Here is an 18,473-nt window from a genome sequence, read left to right on the forward strand (position 1 = left end):
ATGTTCTCCCCGTGTCCCCTAGGGTAGGTACTCTCACATGTTCTCCCCGTGTCCCCTAGGGTAGGTACCCTCACATGTTCTCCCCGTGTGCCCTAGGGTAGGTACTCTCACATGTTCTCCCCGTGTCCCCTATAGGGTAGGTACCCTCACATGTTCTCCCCGTGTCCCCTAGGGTAGGTCCCCTCACATGTTCTCCCCGTGTCCCCTAGGGTAGGTACTCTCACATGTTCTCCCCGTGTCCCCTAGGGTAGGTACCCTCACATGTTCTCCCCGTGTCCCCCTAGGGTAGGTACCCTCACATGTTCTCCCCGTGTCCCCTAGGGTAGGTACTCTCACATGTTCTCCCCGTGTCCCCTAGGGTAGGTACCCTCACATGTTCTACCCGTGTCCCCCTAGGGTAGGTACCCTCACATGTTCTCCCCGTGTCCCCTAGGGTAGGTACCCTCACATGTTCTCCCCGTGTCCCCTAGGGTAGGTACCCTCACATGTTCTCCCTGTGTCCCCTATAGGGTAGGTACCCTCACATGTTCTCCTCGTGTCCCCTAGGGCAGGTACCCTCACATGTTCTCCCCGTGTCCCCTAGGGTAGGTACCCTCACATGTTCTCCCCGTGTCCCCCTAGGGTAGGTACCCTCATATGTTCTCCCCTCACATGTAGTTAGCATGCTGGTACTGCCCCAGGGTCTACGGAGCTAGCGATGCGATACAAACTCACGAATGATTTAGGATGGCCGGGTGCGCGGCGGCTCACCGTGGACAGTTCTCTAACCTTTGAATCTCGGGTCATAACAGAGGCTCAACGGAGCATCGCTGCTGGTGAAGGAGGCGGGCTCTAACTAGCCGGGGCAATGCTAAAAAGGTAAACAGACGGACGGCACATTCATATATGGATTAAACGGTTGTCTACGCTTATAAGCGTAGCTAGCATAGATAGGTCCCGATAGCCTAGCTACGTATATAAGCGTAGCTAGCATAGATAAGTCCCGATAGCCTAGCTACGTAAATAAACGTAGATGGCAAGAAAATAATGAATTGGCATCGGGGTGAAAGATGGGTTACGAAATCGTGGGATATAGTGGCATACAGCAGTGGTTCTCAATGTGTGGTCCAGGGACCCCCATGGGCCCTTGGGGGGCCGGGGGGGATCCAGGGACCCCCATGGGCCCTTGGGGGCCGGGGGGGATCCAGGGACCCCCATGGGCCCTTGGGGGGCCGGGGGGGATCCAGGGACCCCCATGGGCCCTTGGGGGCCGGGGGGGATCCAGGGACCCCCATGGGCCCTTGGGGGCCCGGGGGGATCCAGGGACCCCCAGGGGCCCTTGGGGGCCGGGGGGGATCCAGGGACCCCCATGGGCCCTTGGGGGCCCGGGGGGATCCAGGGACCCCCAGGGGCCCTTGGGGGGCCGGGGGGGATCCAGGGACCCCCAGGGGCCCTTGGGGGGGCCGGGGGGGATCCAGGGACCCCCAGGGGCCATCAGGGACCCCCATGGGCCCTTGGGGGGCCGGGGGGGATCCAGGGACCCCCATGGGCCCGGGGGGGGGGGGGGGGGGGGGAACACGTTCATATTCTCAATAGATATATGAGGTCTTTGAAATAAAATAATTATTATAAAAACAAAACAATAAAAAAATAAGTTTGGCATACAGTCTGTCTCTTTCTGATTGGCTCTTGGCATTCTCAGGAAGGCTGCTGATTGGTTGGGCTGCTCATAAACCCCGCCCCCTCCTTGTATACAAAGCAAGTCACAGTTGATGAGAGAAAAAAAAACACTTTGACCTCAGAGGTCACATGAAGGTCAAACACTTTGACCCCTGAGGTCTGAAGGTCAAACACTTTGACCTCAGAGGTCACATGAAGGTCAAACAGGAATCCATGGTGTTCTTCTAGGAGGTGGATTTCTTCTCCCACTCCTGAAAGAAAAGGTTTAGGATGAAATATATTTATATATATATGAATATATTTATATATGAATATATATATATATATATATATATATATATATATTTATATAAAGAAAAGGTTTAGGATGAAATATATTTATATATATATGAATATATTTGTATATGAATATATATATATATATATATATATATGAATATATTTATATAAAGAAAAGGTTTAGGATGAAATATATTTATATATATATGAATATATTTGTATATGAATATATATATATATATATGAATATATATATATTTTTTTTTAATATTTTTTATCCCACGATTTTGTAACCCATTTTTCACCCCTGTGTCAATCATCTACTGTGATCCTGGGCTCTACACACCCTCCGCCAACCTGGGGAGAGCAACGGACTTAACTCATGCTCCCTTCATGCCTGAGTGTCCAAGTTGCTCCTTTACACCTGACAGGGGAGAGTTTCCCTGGTTGGACGTAGCGCGTGGAAGGAACACGTTATTCCAACCAGTTCCTTTCCCCTCCATCAGGCGCCCCGGCTGGCCAGGGGGAGGCAGTTTAGAGACCAGGATTACTGCATGTTTTTGTGAGGGTACCTACCCTAGGGGACACAGGGGAGAACATGCAAACTCCACACAGAAAGGCCCTTTCGCCAACCCCGCCTTCGGGAATATATTTATATAAAGAAAAGGTTTAGGATGAATATATTCATGTATATGAATATATTTATATATATATAATATATATTTATATATATATATGAATATATTTATATATATGAAGGTTTAGGATGAATATATTTAGGATGCTAATTATATGGTAATGAGCTCATCGTGTTATATTAATGACATGCTAATGACCTTAGCTTTCTGCAGCACGTTGCCGGTGCTGGAGCTCATGACGGAGGCGGGTCTGTTCTTGAGGGCGGAGGCAGAGTTGACCGGAGAGGCGGAGTCTCCACCGGGGCTGCTGCTATTGGACGGCTGGCATGGAGGTGGCGGGGCCAGGCACGGTGCTTTAGACTGAGGATAAATCACAAAGAAACCAATTAGGTGATCAATGAATAAACTGGCCTCGACCACCTTACAGGTCAAAGGTTAAACTAGCCTTGACGACCTCACAGGTCGTCTCTCTCTCTCTCTCTCTCTCTCTCTCTCTAATTAGCAGGCAACAGTGCAACATGATCTCTCTCTCTCTCTGTTTCTGGCACAACAGCACCACTTTTTCCCCTGCTGGTACTCTAAACAAAGTCACATAGGTTAGGACGGACATTGCTGTTCTTTGGAGTGGTTGCACCACTCAAAAAACCGTCTAACACACTGTGGTTTATCCTGCAGGTATAAACCTACAGTAGCAATCACGGTATCAGGTATAAACCTACAGTAGTAATCATGGTATCAGGTATAAACCTACAGTAGCAATCACGGTATCAGGTATAAACCTACAGTAGTAATCACGGTATCAGGTATAAACCTACAGTAGTACTCATGGTATCAGGTATAAACCTACAGTAGTAATCATGGTATCAGGTATAAACCTACAGTAGTAATCATGGTATCAGGTATAAACCTACAGTAGTAATCATGGTATCAGGTATAAACCTACAGTAGCAATCACGGTATCAGGTATAAACCTACAGTAGTAATCACGGTATCAGGTATAAACCTACAGTAGTAATCATGTGCAAAAAGCATGGAATACGGAGGTGTTTATTCCAGGAAACTTTCCAACAAACTCCGGTAAACTCCCGAGTTGTACCGTCACACCTGTACATTACCGTACATTGACTGTACGTGCTGCAAAACCTGAGGTTTACGGGCAAAATACAGTGTCCATAATTGCCCGTTAAAGGACCACTTCACCACTTTTCAACCTATCTTCATATAATAGGTCCTCACTAATAATCATGATAAAATGGTGCAATCTATTTCTACTCGGTCTGTGTCTCATAGGAGGGCTGTGGGCAGTTCAAGAAACCGTCTTCCATCGATCATCGATGGGGAATACAAGCTAATAGAAACAGCAGGCTTTCTAGTCCTGAAAAGTTGCAATGCGAAAATGGAAGCCATCGTTCTCACGATAATGAAAATCTAAACATTTTTGTAAAAAGAATCTTGTTTAAAAAAAAATCTGCCTAATGATGATGTCACTGGAAGACAGTTTCTAAACTGCCCACAGCCGTCCTATGAGACACAGAGTGAGTAGAAAAAAATCGTGCCATTTGTTTATGATTATTAGTGAGGACCTATTATAATGAAGATATGTTGAAAAGTGGTCCTTTAAGTCCTCTTTTCACACTGATGCGCATCCTGTGTCCAGTGTTTCACTGACCCGAGGTGGTGCGCATCCTGTGTCCAGTGTTTCACTGACCCGAGGTGGTGCGCATCCTGTGTCCAGTGTTTCACTGACCCGAGGTGGTGCGCATGCTGTGTCCAGTGTTTCACTGACCCGAGGTGGTGCGCATGCTGTGTCCAGTGTTTCACTGACCTGAGGGGGTGTGTCCAGCAGGGAGCTGTCCAATGGGGTGCCCAGGGTGAAGGGTCCCGCCTCCGCCTTCCTCAGGCTCTCCTTCACCTCCATCAGCTGTAGCTCCACCTCCACTCGCCGACGCTCCGCCTCCCGACACGCCCCCTCCTTCTGCCTCAGGGCGGCCTCCAGAGACGCCTGGAGGGCGGGGTCTGGCGGGGGGGGGGGGGGGGGCAAAAAAATAACTTCATTCACTGAAATATCTTGATTTTCTTTTTTCTTTTGCCCCCTGATATAATAGTGATTTTAATGCCACAATTAACCCATTCAAGCCTGACGTCGAAATAATATTAAAAAAAAAAAGTTTTCTAAATTATGACAATTTTCGGAAAGATTTGAGGCACATTTTAACGATTTTTCGGGCGCGTTGCTGTTCCAGGGACCCCCCCGAGGACCCCCGAGTCCAGTCCAGTCCAGTATTTCGATTACCTGTACAGGTGTGTCTCTCCTCCCCTCACCTCACCTCCCCTCCTCACCTGTCCCTCCCCTCCCCTCCCCTCCTCACCTGTACAGGTGTGTATCTGCCCCCTCCCCTCCCCTCCTCTCCCCTCCCCTGTACCTCCCCTCCCCTCCTCACCTGTACAGGTGTGTATCTGCCCCCTCCCCTCCCCTCCTCACCTGTACAGGTGTGTATCTGCTCCCTCCTCTCCCTCCTCTCTCTCTTCAGAAGGGCCAGGCTGCTCCTCAGCTGCTCTCGGTCTCCCTCCAGACGCCGTCTCTGCTCCGTGTAGAGCCTCATGTCCGCCTCGGTCCGGCTCTGACCCAGCTTCACCTCGCTGGTCCCGGGACCGCCTGTGGGCAGGTGAACACGCAACGAACACTGATGAACGTCGTCACAATGTGGGACAGACATCTTGTTTGAGGCTTCATACACACATAAAGTAACAACTGTTCTGTGCTCTGCCTGTGTTTCATGTCTTCATACACACATAAAGAACAACTGTCCTGTGCTCTGCCTGTGTTTCATGGCTTCATACACACATAAAGGAACAACTGTGCTGTGCTCTGTCTGTGTTTCATGTCTTCATACACACATAAAGTAACAACTGTGCTGTGCTCTGCCTGTGTTTCATCTCACCTAGGGACCGGGCCTTGGTCTTGTCCCCGCTGCTGGTGGTCCGCCCCCGGGGGTTCCGGGGAGACCCGGGGGGGCCGGCGGTGGTGGTGGTGGTCCTCCTCTGGGGCTCCGGGCCGGGAGGGGGAGGAGTCGGGGCGGTACCGTTCACAGTGGGCGGAGTCTCAGATGGCTGCGTCATGGAGTCCACCTGGAGGAGCGGGATAATTATTATACGACGCGAACGCAACAACACGGCAAGGAACTCCTCTCCTGGAATGTATTTTAGCGTTTTATAACTGTATTATATATTATTATTTAGCATTACGTGTGTTCATTTAGTTACTACTATGTATATAGCCTCGATACCCAGGCTTTCATTTTGTCTGCGCGAAAAATTGAAAGCCTGGAGGAACGCATTTGGCTGCCTTTGGTCTAGAAGTGGGAGTCAACGCTTCCGGGTGGGCGTCGCTCCAAATGATGTGACGTAGCGCTGCACTAGGTGGGAGAGGAGTGGCCAGGGCTGACGGACAGATCGGTGAGATCCAATCAGGGCGTGCGCAAAAAATCTCAGCCGCGACCCACCCCTATAGAGCAGAAACTTCACACGTTAGCTCAGGCTGTACCGTTTACCCCCGAGACCCAGAGCTTGGTGTGGAGCGGGGAGGGTTGCATTGACACATGTTGAACACTCACAGCGCTAGCATTTATTGACAAATGATGATATAATAAACAATTCACGCCAGCATTTTCAGGATGTTGTGAACTTATGTCGGGTTGTGTGACGACGCCGCATCGTTCCATGTCTGCCGCGGGTGCTGCTCTAACATGATGCAATCTGGGCCCGTTTCACAAAACATGGATTAGAGATTAACCCATTTTGACCCGAGATCAGATTCATACGAGGTTTCCACTGGACACACACTGGTCTGATTAACCCCATTCTGACCTGAGATCAGATTCATACAAGGTTTCCACTGGACACACACTGGTCTGATTAACCCCATTCTGACCTGAGATCAGATTCTATAAAAATGTCAGTCGTTCTTCGATTTTTCGAAAAACAGCAGATCTACAAGCTCGTAGCGCGCCACCGAGTGGCGCGCTACGAGCTTGTAGATCTGCTATTTTTCAATAGCTAAAGCATACCATGATGCTATCACCAAAATGGGTTCCCGTTCAGAATGGGTTAATATATTCTGGATCAGCGATTAAACCGGTTTCATGAAAGATGGTTAATCTTGCCAGATTAAGCTTGCCAGTTAACCTGGATATGTTGAGGCTTGATTCGGTTTCATGAAAGCAATGCCACACTATAGTTACCATGGAAACTAATGCTGTGGATTTAAGGCCTATTCATAGTCTAGATTTGGAGCGTATATAAATAAATTAAGATTATCGGGGATTGTGAGGTCACTTTGTAAAGTCAACTTTTTTAAGAAAGTGTTTCCGGTTCATGGCTTTCAGAGTGGAGCTTCTATTTTGATGCACTTCCGGCACTGATTGTGTTGTTAACCAAATCCTGATGTCTTTACTGTTCATTAAGCAGTCAATCTGATCACAAACCACTGATGTTTTCCACACTTATTCAATTATTATTATTATTATTATTATTACCTGGCCTTACCGACCTGAAGTCAGCTTGTGGTACTTAGGGGGAGGAGGAGGGGGGGGGGGTCTTACCTCTCTCATGGGACCAGGGTGCTCCTCCTTCTCTGTGGGGGGGGGGGGAGGAGGGGGGCGGGTGGAGGAAGGAGCGCACGGGGACGGGGAGGGGGAGGGGGACGGGGACGGAGAGGGGGAGGAGCTCCAGGTAGAGCCTGCTGTCCCTGAGGTCCTGCCTGGTGTCCACGGTGGACCAGATGATGTCCCCGACCTCCTGTTTGGCCTCTACAGAGGAGGACGTGTCCCCGACCTCCCCCTTGGTGTCCACAGTGTCCCCGAACTTCTCTTTGATGTCCACAGTGGAGACGATGTCCTCTTTGATGTCCACAGCGGAGACGATGTCCTCTTTGATGTCCACAGAGGACACAATGTCCTCTTTGATGTCCACAGAGGACACAATGTCCTCTTTGATGTCGACAGCGGACACAATGTCCTCTTTGATGTCGACAGCGGACACAATGTCCTCTTTGATGTCCACAGAGGACAAGACGATGTCCTCTTTGATGTCCACAGAGGACAAGACGATGTCCCCCAGCTCATGGTCTTCACCGTCTGACTCCTCCTCCTCTGGATCCTGCTAGGACCACATGATTCAAGATTCAAGACTTTATTGCCATGTCAACAGAGTCGATTGGAATTTGTTTCAGTGCACTAAAAACATACATACGATACATACACATATTCACATCACATAATCAGACGGAAACACGATACAAAAGTACAGACATCATATGAGGGGGACCAATAAATAAGAAGAATGCAAAACGTTCAACAATTCATGTTGAATAAATAAATAGCAAATTCATCACAGTTCATCGTTTTACGAAGCAGCTTCACGCTGTAAAGTGCGAGTGAAAAGAGGGCCAGCGTTCAAGAGGCGAACAGCCTCGGGATAAAGTCAAAGTCAAAGTCGTAGGATTTGTCACACACGTTATACCGTTCAATGAAATGTGTTCTCCGCATTCAACCCTTCTCTCTTGGAGCGGTTGAGCTGCAGCCGTGCGCCGCGCTCGGGAATCATTTGATTAGTAGATTTGACCCCCCAATCCAACCCTTTGATGCTGAGTGTCAAGCAGGGAGAGGCATTGGGTCCCATTTTTACAGTCTTTGGTATAATGACCCGGCCGGGGATCGAACCCCGACCTCCCGGTCTCAGGGCGGACACTCTAACCACAAGGCCACTGTCTGGTAAGTGCTGTTCTAGAAGCGGGAGGTGTTGCACTTTAGAGACCGGAGTCTCTTACCTGAGGGCAGGGGTGCGAAAAGAGAGCAGGCAGGGTGGGTCAATCAATCAATCAATCAATCAATGAATCAATCAACACTGTATTTATGAAGCATCACTTCATACAGAATGATTGATCAGGGCCGATTCCATTTCCATTCTTTGGGGTCAGGATCAGATTGGAAGTGTCTAATACAATCGGTTTGTTTACAGGACCTCTTTAAACCCTGTCATGTGGAACCATTAAATCAGAGCGCCCAGCGATGTGCAGCTTCAGAGCCCATTTCAAGGTGACACAGACGCCATCTTGGATAGTGCTATGATGATATAAGCTAAATGGTATCTTCCTCGGATTCGGGTTCTTGGAAACGCCCCCCCCCCAGCCAAATGGTGCGCTGTGACTGGCCAGTCGCTGTGATTGACAGCCTACACCTAAACCTAACCCTAACCTCAGTAAAACTATACCTAAACCTAACCCTAACCTTAACCTCAGTAAAACTACACCTAAACCTGTGGAGCGGTGCTCCCAGCCTGTGGAGCGACGCTCCCAGCCTGTGGAGCAACGCTCCCAGCCTGTGGAGCGATGCTCCCAGCCTGTGGAGCGGTGCGCTCCCAGCCTGTGGAGCGATGCTCCCAGCCTGTGGAGCGACGCTCCCAGCCTGTGGAGCGATGCTCCCAGCCTGCGGAGCGACGCTCCCAGCCTGCGGAGCGACGCTCCCAGCCTGTGGAGCGACGCTCCCAGCCTGCGGAGCGACGCTCCCAGCCTGCGGAGCGACGCTCCCAGCCTGTGGAGCGATGCTCCCAGCCTGTGGAGCGGTGCTCCCAGCCTGTGGAGCGGTGCTCCCAGCCTGTGGAGCGATGCTCCCAGCCTGTGGAGCGATGCTCCCAGCCTGCGGAGCGACGCTCCCAGCCTGCGGAGCGACGCTCCCAGCCTGCGGAGCGACGCTCCCAGCCTGTTAACTCCTGAAAGATCTAACCTCAGGGTCAGAGGTCAGAGGTACCTCAGGGTCAGCCGCTATAGACGCCACATCGTCGTACAGCTCGTCAGCTGATTGGTGGAGAGACGGGAGGTTGTCCATGTAGGCGTTGGGCTCCGAGAACCTCCTCTGCATGAGGCTGCACGCACACACGCACACACACACGCACACACGCACACACGCACACACGCACGCACGCACGCACGCACGCACGCACGCACGCACGCACCGCGCGCGCGCGCGCGCACACACACACACACACACAAAAACAAGCGCTAGAGGAAGTGTCACTAATGTTTTAATAATAAACAAGAGTGTAAATGTGTTAGGATTGATTTTAAAATTATTTTACTTGTCTATAAAGCTCTCAATGGTCTCGCACCTTCCTACCTACATGACTGCCTGCCTAAATATGTCCCAAACCGCCCCCTAAGGTCTTCCACTGCTGGCCTGCTCGCTTTGCCAAAAAAAATGACAACTAAAAAATACGGGGAAGCAGCTTTTTGCTTCTACGGGCCGTCGGCATGGAACAAACTCCCACTGTACCTTCGTCAGGCAGCCTCTGTAGACATTTTTAAAGCTCAGCTCAAGACCCACTTCTACAACATTGCTTTTAATTGATCTTTTATTTTTTATTTTTGTTATTCATGTCTTCACTGTATTGCATTACTGCTTGTTCTTAATGTTGTTGCCTTTGCTTTTCTTTTATTCTCCATTTATCTGTAAAGCACTTTGAGCTGCATTTCATGTCATGAAAGGTGCTATACAAATAAAGTTGTATTATTATTAAACCCCCCCCGCCCCCCCCCCGGGGTGGTCTCACTATAAGGAGGTCTTGGCGGCCGTCACGATGCTGCAGATCCGCTCAGAGTTGACGTAGTCGTAGGTTAACTCCTCGGGGTCCGTCCTGGTCCCTGTCTGGGACAGCAGGAGACCCAGCCAATGGCCCAGCTCCACTGAAGACCTGGCCTGGGGGAGGAGAGGCATTCACTTAGACTGGAGAGGAGAGGAGAGGAGAGGAACGCACCGCTGATGCTAAAGGACTACAGCGCTGTAGTTCTCACCTCCAGCGCGGCTAGCTGCGTGCCGTAGAGGCTGATGCTGAAGGAGTACAGGTGTTCGGGGCTGGGGTCCGGGAGGACGCTGCAGCCCTCCAATGGGAGGGCCGGTTGGCTGACCTTGCTCCGCCCCTTGTCCTGGTAGAACCACAGCTGTCCGTCTCTGATCTGACACCAGCGCGCCGTCCACGCCCCCTTGACCTCTGACCTCACCCTGAGGTAGCCTGCAGGGGGCACGCACGCACGCACACACACACACACACACACACACACACACACACACACACACACACACACACACACACACACACACACACACACACACACACACACACACACACACACACACACACACACACACACACACACACACACACACACACACACACCATCTTTATTTGTATTCACATTTTACAAGAAACTTGAGAAAACTCTACAAGAAGTGCTTCAGGAAACAGATCACGGGTACAGGAAGCATCGCCTTCTCCATATAATGTCGACTGCCAATTATCGCAGACACTGAACAGATTTTTTGCCGATGCCTGATCAGCTCTCGGCTTATTGGGGCATGCCTGCAATCTGCTGCAGGCCCCTCACCACTGATTTATGGACATTACAGTCAATCTGCAGGCCCCTCACCACTGATTTATGGACATTACAGTCAATCTGCAGGCCCCTCACGGCTGATTTATGGACATTACAGTCAATCTGCAGGCCCCTCACCACTGATTTATGGACATTACAGTCAATCTGCAGGCCCCTCACCACTGATTTATGGACATTACAGTCAATCTGCAGGCCCCTCACCACTGATTTATGGACATTACAGTCAATCTGCAGGCCCCTCACGGCTGATTTATGGACATTACAGTCAATCTGCAGGCCCCTCACCACTGATTTATGGACATTACAGTCAATCTGCAGGCCCCTCACCACTGATTTATGGACATTACAGTCAATCTGCAGGCCCCTCACGGCTGATTTGTGGACATTACCGAGGTTTCCAAATATGAACACAAGCAGTTTACATCTGTAGCCAAGCTGTATAATAGCATCCTTAAGACGCTGGTACTTAAAGCACCTTGGTAAGGAATGCCTCTTCCAGACATACACACACACACACACACACACACTCGCACACACACCGTGGTTACCTGAGGTCTCGGGGCTCTCCATAGACGAGGGTTTCTTCTTGCCAATGTTCATCAGGTTGCTGAACTTCAGCCCGGCGCCATACTTCTTCTTTACTGGTGGATTAAAGAGGGATTATAGAGGGTTATACACTTCACTGGTGGATTAAAGAGGGATTATAGAGGGTTATACACTTCACTGGTGGATTAAAGAGGGATTATAGAGGGTTATACTCTTCACTGGTGGATTAAAGAGGGATTATAGAGGGTTATACACTTCACTGGTGGATTAAAGAGGGATTATAGAGGGTTATACACTTCACTGGTGGATTAAAGAGGGATTATAGAGGGTTATACACTTCACTGGTGGATTAAAGAGGGATTATAGAGGGTTATACACTTCACTGTGGATTAAAGAGGGATTATAGAGGGTTATACACTTCACTGGTGGATTAAAGAGGGATTATAGAGGGTTATACACTTCGCTGGTGGATTAAAGAGGGATTATAGAGGGTTATACTCTTCACTGGTGGATTAAAGAGGGATTATAGAGGGTTATACACTTCACTGGTGGATTAAAGAGGGATTATAGAGGGTTATACACTTCACTGGTGGATTAAAGAGGGATTATAGAGGGTTATACTCTTCACTGGTGGATTAAAGAGGGATTATAGAGGGTTATACACTTCACTGGTGGATTAAAGAGGGATTATAGAGGGTTATACACTTCACTGGTGGATTAAAGAGGGATTATAGAGGGTTATACTCTTCGCTGGTGGATTAAAGAGGGATTATAGAGGGTTATACACTTCGCTGGTGGATTAAAGAGGGATTATAGAGGGTTATACACTTCACTGGTGGATTAAAGAGGGATTATAGAGGGTTATACACTTCACTGGTGGATTAAAGAGGGATTATAGAGGGTTATACTCTTCACTGGTGGATTAAAGAGGGATTATAGAGGGTTATACACTTCACTGTGGATTAAAGAGGGATTATAGAGGGTTATACTCTTCGCTGTGGATTAATGTAAATCGCTCTGGATTAAGAGCGTCTGATAAATGCATGAATTGTAAATTGTAAATTGACATGGCAAATAAATGATTGGATCTTGAATCTTGTCTTCAGCGTTTGTGTTTACACAGACCCTCAAAGCCCCTCAAATCGATACAGAATGGATAAAAACACACATGAATGAATGAATAAAAATAAAAAGTGTCATCTCACCATCTTTGGCGTCAGGAGTGTCTGCGTGGCTGTCTGTGCTGCTGCCGCTCTCTGAGGCACTGAGCTCCCCCTGCTGGACACAATAATGGTGTATTGTTGTTATTATTCAAACACATTCCGTCCGTACGACGTCTGGGAACGTCAGAGCTAATTCCGTCCTGGCGCTTTTTCATTGATGTCAAACGAGAGAAAATATATTCCGATGTTGGCCTCTCCTTCTGAAATGTATACTCCTTGCTGTTGGAGCGCGCGCGCTGCCGTTCACTTCCCCGTTCAGCGATCGGAAAGAAAGGCTCGCCGCTCGTCAATGGGAGTCAACGGGAGTCAATGGGAGTCAATGGGAGTCAACAGGAGTCAATGGGAGTCAACAGGAGTCAATGGGATTCATAGGAGTCAATGGGAGTCAATGGGAGTTAACGGGAGTCAATGGGAGTCAACGGGAGTCAATGGGAGTCAACGGGAGTCAATTGGAGTTTTAGCAATCAATTTCCTATGCTATATACTGTATATTACAGTGAATGTACCGTGGTACAGACCAGTCTATATTACAGTAATCTGTTAAATATTACAGTAATCTCTAACCTTGGTGCAGATGAGTCTAGGAGAGTCAGAGGTCACGTGGGGGTCACCGCTCTCTGCCGGCCGAGGACTGATGTCCTGAATGACCTGGAGGAGAGGAGCACGCACGCACACACACACACACACACGCACGCACGCACACACACACACACACACAAGACACGCACACACACAAGACACGCACACACACACGCACGCACGCACGCACACACGCACGCACGCACGCACGCACACATGCACGCACACGCAACGCACGCACACGTGCACGCACACAAGACACGCACCACACACACATACACACGTTGTGAAGAACATCGCCAGGGGCAGTGCAAAGACACACAACCTTCAAAATGTTAGAAGCTCGTAGATCTTGTAGATCTGCTATTTTCAGCATGCAGCCAGGTGTAAAATTAAGCAATAAGCCACGAGAGGTCTCAGGTTAGGTATTTTACAACAGCTGGGGGCGTAGGCAGACCCGAGGCACAGCCGAGGGTCTTCTACCTCCCAGCCAGTGTAAAATACCCGGTAAGCTGACGGGCCTCCAGTGGCTTAGTGCTTTTCTAAAACGTTTCTACAAACATATAGCAATATTAACCTAATAAAACTATTGAATTCACAAAAGTAGCTACGCTTTGCGCCACCAGAGCGAGCCACATAGTTTTTAGCTGTTTAGTTTAGTTTTCGTCAGTGAAAAAAGGTAGTCGACCAAAACAACACTGGCCTGCTCCCTGCTCTGCAGCCCCAGGTCTAGGTCCAGGTCCAGGTCTTACCCTGAGCCACTCCTCAGCCTGCTCCCTGCTCTGCAGCCCCAGGTCCAGGTCCAGGTCCAGGTCCAGGTCCAGGTCCAGGTCCAGGTCTTACCCTGAGCCACTCCTCAGCCTGCTCCCTGCTCTGCAGCCCCAGGTCCAGGTCCAGGTCTTACCCTGAGCCACTCCTCGGCCTGCTCCCTGCTCTGCAGCCCCAGGTCCAGGTCTTACCCTGAGCCACTCCTCGGCCTGCTCCCTGCTCTGCAGCCCCAGGTCCATGTCCAGGTCTTACCCTGAGCCACTCCTCAGCCTGCTCCCTGCTCTGCAGCCCCAGCCCCAGGTCCAGATCCAGGTCTTACCCTGAGCCACTCCTCAGCCTGCTCCCTGCTCTGCAGCCCCAGGACGATGGCCTCTCCTCCCAGAGGGAAGACCTTCAGCTTGTGCTCCTTCCTCCTGGTGGGCTGTTTGTCCTTGTAGACCACGCTGCAGCCCTGCAGGCTGACGTCCAGCAGGGGGAGCTGTTCCTTACTGCTCTTATAGCACTGAGGAGAGATCATCACAGCGTTAGCACATGAGACAGCTCAGTGGCTCAGTGGCCTTGTGGTTAGAGGGTCCGCCCTGAGACTGGGAGGTCGGCGGTTCGATCCCCGGCCGGGTCATTATACTCCCTGCTAGGCACTCAGCATCAAGGGTTTGGATTGGGGGGTATAAGTCCCTGCGAAAATATAGATCAATATAAAGCATATATCAATGTACGGAGGCACACAGCGCTGTAAAATATCATAATATTTTAAATTTTATCCCACGATTTTGTAACCCAGTTTTCTTTTTTCACCCAGTGCCAATTATCTAATGTAATCCTGGGCGCTACACTTCCTCTGCCAACCTGGGGGGGCAGCGGACTGACCTCATGCCTCCTTCTATGCATGAGGAGTCCAAGCTGCTTCTTTTCACCTGACAGAGGGGAATTTCCCCGGCCGGACGTAGCGCGTGGAAGGGACACGTTATTCCGACCAGTTCCTTTCCCCTCCATCGGGCGCCCCGGCTGGCCAGGGGGAGGTAGTTTTTTAGAGACCAGGATTACGGCATGTTTTTGTGAGGGTACCTACCCTATAGGGGACACAGGGGAGAACATGTGAGGGTACCTACCCTAGGGGACACAGGGGAGAACATGTGAGGGTACCTACCCTAGGGGACACGGGGAGAACATGCAAACTCCACACAGAAAGGCCCTACCCTATAAAATATCATAATAGACGGTTGTGTTGAGACTCTGGACATGGGTTAGGGTTAGAGAGAGAGAGAGAGAGTTGAGACTCTGGACATGGGTTAGGGTTAGAGAGAGAGACACAGAGAGCGAGAGTTGAGACTCTGGACATGGGTTAGGGTTAGAGAGAGAGACACAGAGAGCGAGAGTTGAGACTCTGGACATGGGTTAGGGTTAGGGAGAGAGAGAGAGTTGAGACTCTGGACATGGGTTAGGGTTAGAGAGAGAGAGAGAGTTGAGACTCTGGACATGGGTTAGGGTTAGAGAGAGAGACACAGAGAGAGAGACACAGAGAGAGAGAGTTGAGACTCTGGACATGGGTTAGGGTTAGGGAGAGAGAGAGAGTTGAGACTCTGGACATGGGTTAGGGTTAGGGAGAGAGACACAGAGAGAGAGAGTTGAGACTCTGGACATGGGTTAGGGTTAGGGAGAGAGAGAGAGTTGAGACTCTGGACATGGGTTAGGGTTAGGGAGAGAGAGAGAGTTGAGACTCTGGACATGGGTTAGGGTTAGGGAGAGAGAGAGAGTTGAGACTCTGGACATGGGTTAGGGTTAGGGAGAGAGACACAGAGAGAGAGAGTTGAGACTCTGGACATGGGTTAGGGTTAGGGAGAGAGAGAGAGTTGAGACTCTGGACATGGGTTAGGGTTAGGGAGAGAGAGAGAGTTGAGACTCTGGACATGGGTTAGGGTTAGGGAGAGAGAGAGAGTTGAGACTCTGGACATGGTTTAGGGTTAGGGAGAGAGAGAGAGTTGAGACTCTGGACATGGTTTAGGGTTAGGGAGAGAGAGAGAGTTGAGACTCTGGACATGGGTTAGGGTTAGGGAGAGAGAGAGAGTTGAGACTCTGGACATGGTTTAGGGTTAGGGAGAGAGAGAGAGTTGAGACTCTGGACATGGTTTAGGGTTAGGGAGAGAGACACAGAGAGAGAGTTGAGACTCTGGACATGGGTTAGGGTTAGGGAGAGAGACACAGAGAGAGAGTTGAGACTCTGGACATGGGTTAGGGTTAGGGAGAGAGACACAGAGAGAGAGTTGAGACTCTGGACATGGGTTAGGGTTAGGGAGAGAGAGAGAGTTGAGACTCTGGACATGGTTTAGGGTTAGGGAGAGAGACACAGAGAGAGAGTTGAGACTCTGGACATGGTTTAGGGTTAGGGAGAGAGACACAGAGAGAGAGTTGAGACTCTGGACATGGGTTAGGGTTAGGGAGAGAGACACAGAGAGAGAGTTGAGACTCTGGACATGGGTTAGGGTTAGGGAGAGAGAGAGAGTTGAGACTCTGGACATGGTTTAGGGTTAGGGAGAGAGACACAGAGAGAGAGTTGAGACTCTGGACATGGGTTAGGGTTAGGGAGAGAGAGAGAGTTGAGACTCTGGACATGACAGAACACAGGGCTGAATTAGGCCGTGGTATCTGCATGGAGTTGGTCCGCTGACAGTGGAAACGTAATGGTTTCAACTAGGGACGCGCCGAACGGGACATTCTTGGCCCAAACCCAATATAGGAAACGTTTGGCCGAAAACCGAATATCCGAATAGGATTAATATTATACATCTTTTTTTCCTACCATTGCTGTCATGGCCGTACCTTAAAGCTACCTGATTTATGGCAAAATAAATGGTTATGGCAAAACTTAACTTAAATAATAATCACTATTATGGGTCCATAAAACATTTATTCAGCCCTTTTGGATGCATTAATTGCATACACTAGTATTCGGTGATATATCTGATATATTTAGAGCCGAAACCGAATAGGCAGAAAATGCATTTTTAGCCATTTTCTGCCAAACATTTTCCGCGGCCTAATATTGGGTGCATCAGTAGTTAAAATAGTATGTTTCTACAGAGTAAGTAAAGAATAAATAATCTCTCAATCACCTGGTAATGACTGTGACACAGTCCTGTAGCTGAAAGGTCAGAAGGTCAGGCCAGACAGACAGGTCTAGTCCAGAATGCCACTTAAGCACTATATATATACTTTGTTGTGCAACAAATAGCGAAAATAGTTGACCTACAAGCTTGTAGATGTTTGGAAAATGTGAAAGATTTAGAGAGCTTTTGCCTATAATGGCATGTTGAAAGTGGTTATCACTTAACCCATTCTGAACGGGAACCCATTCTGGTGTTAGCATCATGTTATGCTTTAGCTATTGAAAAATAGCAGATCTACAAGCTCATAGCGCGCCACCGAGTGGCGCGCTACGAGCTTATAGGTCTGCTATTTTTGAAAAATCGAAGAACGACTGACATTTTTAGAATCTGATCTCAGGTCAGAATGGTGTTAATCAGAACCAGTGTGCGTCCAGTGGAAACCTCGTATGAATCTGATCTCAGGTCAGCCCCACACAGTATAATTGGTATGAAGTGTAACTGAATCGTCCACAGTATCACTGCTCTAAGCCGATTTAAAAGAAACCCTCTGACTGCAGTGACTGTTCTGGGTAGAGGGAAATATGAACGTATTTAGTCTCTCTCTCTCTCTCTCTCTCTCTCTCTCTCTCTCTCTCTCTCTCTCTCTCTCTCTCTCTCTCTCTCTCTCTCCCCTAGACAAATAGCATTTTCTCACTATACACATACGCCCGCTAAAAAAAGATATATTGCGAATCTGCGCTGATCTCATAAAAGACCGCTATGAAATCCTCAGGACGGAAATCCGTCTTTAAGCCCTGGGGTTGTGTTATTTATTCATAGGATGATGATAATCCCTGGAGTTGTAAACATACACTCAAAGTTCACTAAACGTTAAAAAAAAAATGCAGCAATTTGCAGATTTGCACCTCGTTTTTGCATAACGTATGCTAATTATGCTAATTCGGAAAGGTTGTATGACCTCACAATGGTAACGGATGGATTTCTGGACATCACAAACATGGACTTAAGTTATTTCCATTTCCTGTTTTTGGCAATTAATTAGACAAGCAGTCCCAGTCGCAGACGAGCAGAAGTGGTGTACAACGGAGCGAAATACCTCATGGAATGGAATGGTTTGCCCAACCCAAACCTCTCATAAAGTGGTCTTACCCTTTAACTACACATCCCACAATGCACTGGGCCATCTAGTGTAGTGTATGGTCCTCCCACTCACCAGGAGGCGCTGTTCCCT

General features: G+C 49.1%; 1 protein-coding gene across 1 annotated transcript in view; it reads right to left on the bottom strand.

The window, feature by feature from the left end:
* Positions 1 to 1,572: 1,572 nt before the first annotated feature.
* Positions 1,573 to 18,473, bottom strand: part of afap1l2 (actin filament associated protein 1-like 2) — a 39,252-nt gene continuing 22,351 nt past the window's right edge. Inside the window, exons 6-19 of the mRNA XM_080789276.1 lie at positions 18,456 to 18,473; positions 14,458 to 14,640; positions 13,356 to 13,439; positions 12,774 to 12,846; positions 11,571 to 11,663; positions 10,423 to 10,640; positions 10,182 to 10,327; positions 9,383 to 9,497; positions 7,178 to 7,736; positions 5,519 to 5,767; positions 5,059 to 5,232; positions 4,402 to 4,592; positions 2,775 to 2,936; positions 1,573 to 1,910 (exon numbers count right to left, since the gene is read on the bottom strand). The exon at positions 18,456 to 18,473 is cut by the window's right edge and continues 248 nt beyond it. Coding sequence (XP_080645402.1) covers positions 1,884 to 1,910; positions 2,775 to 2,936; positions 4,402 to 4,592; positions 5,059 to 5,232; positions 5,519 to 5,767; positions 7,178 to 7,736; positions 9,383 to 9,497; positions 10,182 to 10,327; positions 10,423 to 10,640; positions 11,571 to 11,663; positions 12,774 to 12,846; positions 13,356 to 13,439; positions 14,458 to 14,640; positions 18,456 to 18,473 — 2,292 coding nt within the window. The 3' untranslated portion in view covers positions 1,573 to 1,883. The remainder of the gene's footprint in view (positions 1,911 to 2,774; positions 2,937 to 4,401; positions 4,593 to 5,058; positions 5,233 to 5,518; positions 5,768 to 7,177; positions 7,737 to 9,382; positions 9,498 to 10,181; positions 10,328 to 10,422; positions 10,641 to 11,570; positions 11,664 to 12,773; positions 12,847 to 13,355; positions 13,440 to 14,457; positions 14,641 to 18,455) is intronic.

Source organism: Protomyctophum bolini (genome assembly GCF_963924005.1).
Source record: "Protomyctophum bolini genome assembly, chromosome: 18".
Classification (NCBI taxonomy): Eukaryota; Metazoa; Chordata; class Actinopteri; order Myctophiformes; family Myctophidae; genus Protomyctophum; species Protomyctophum bolini.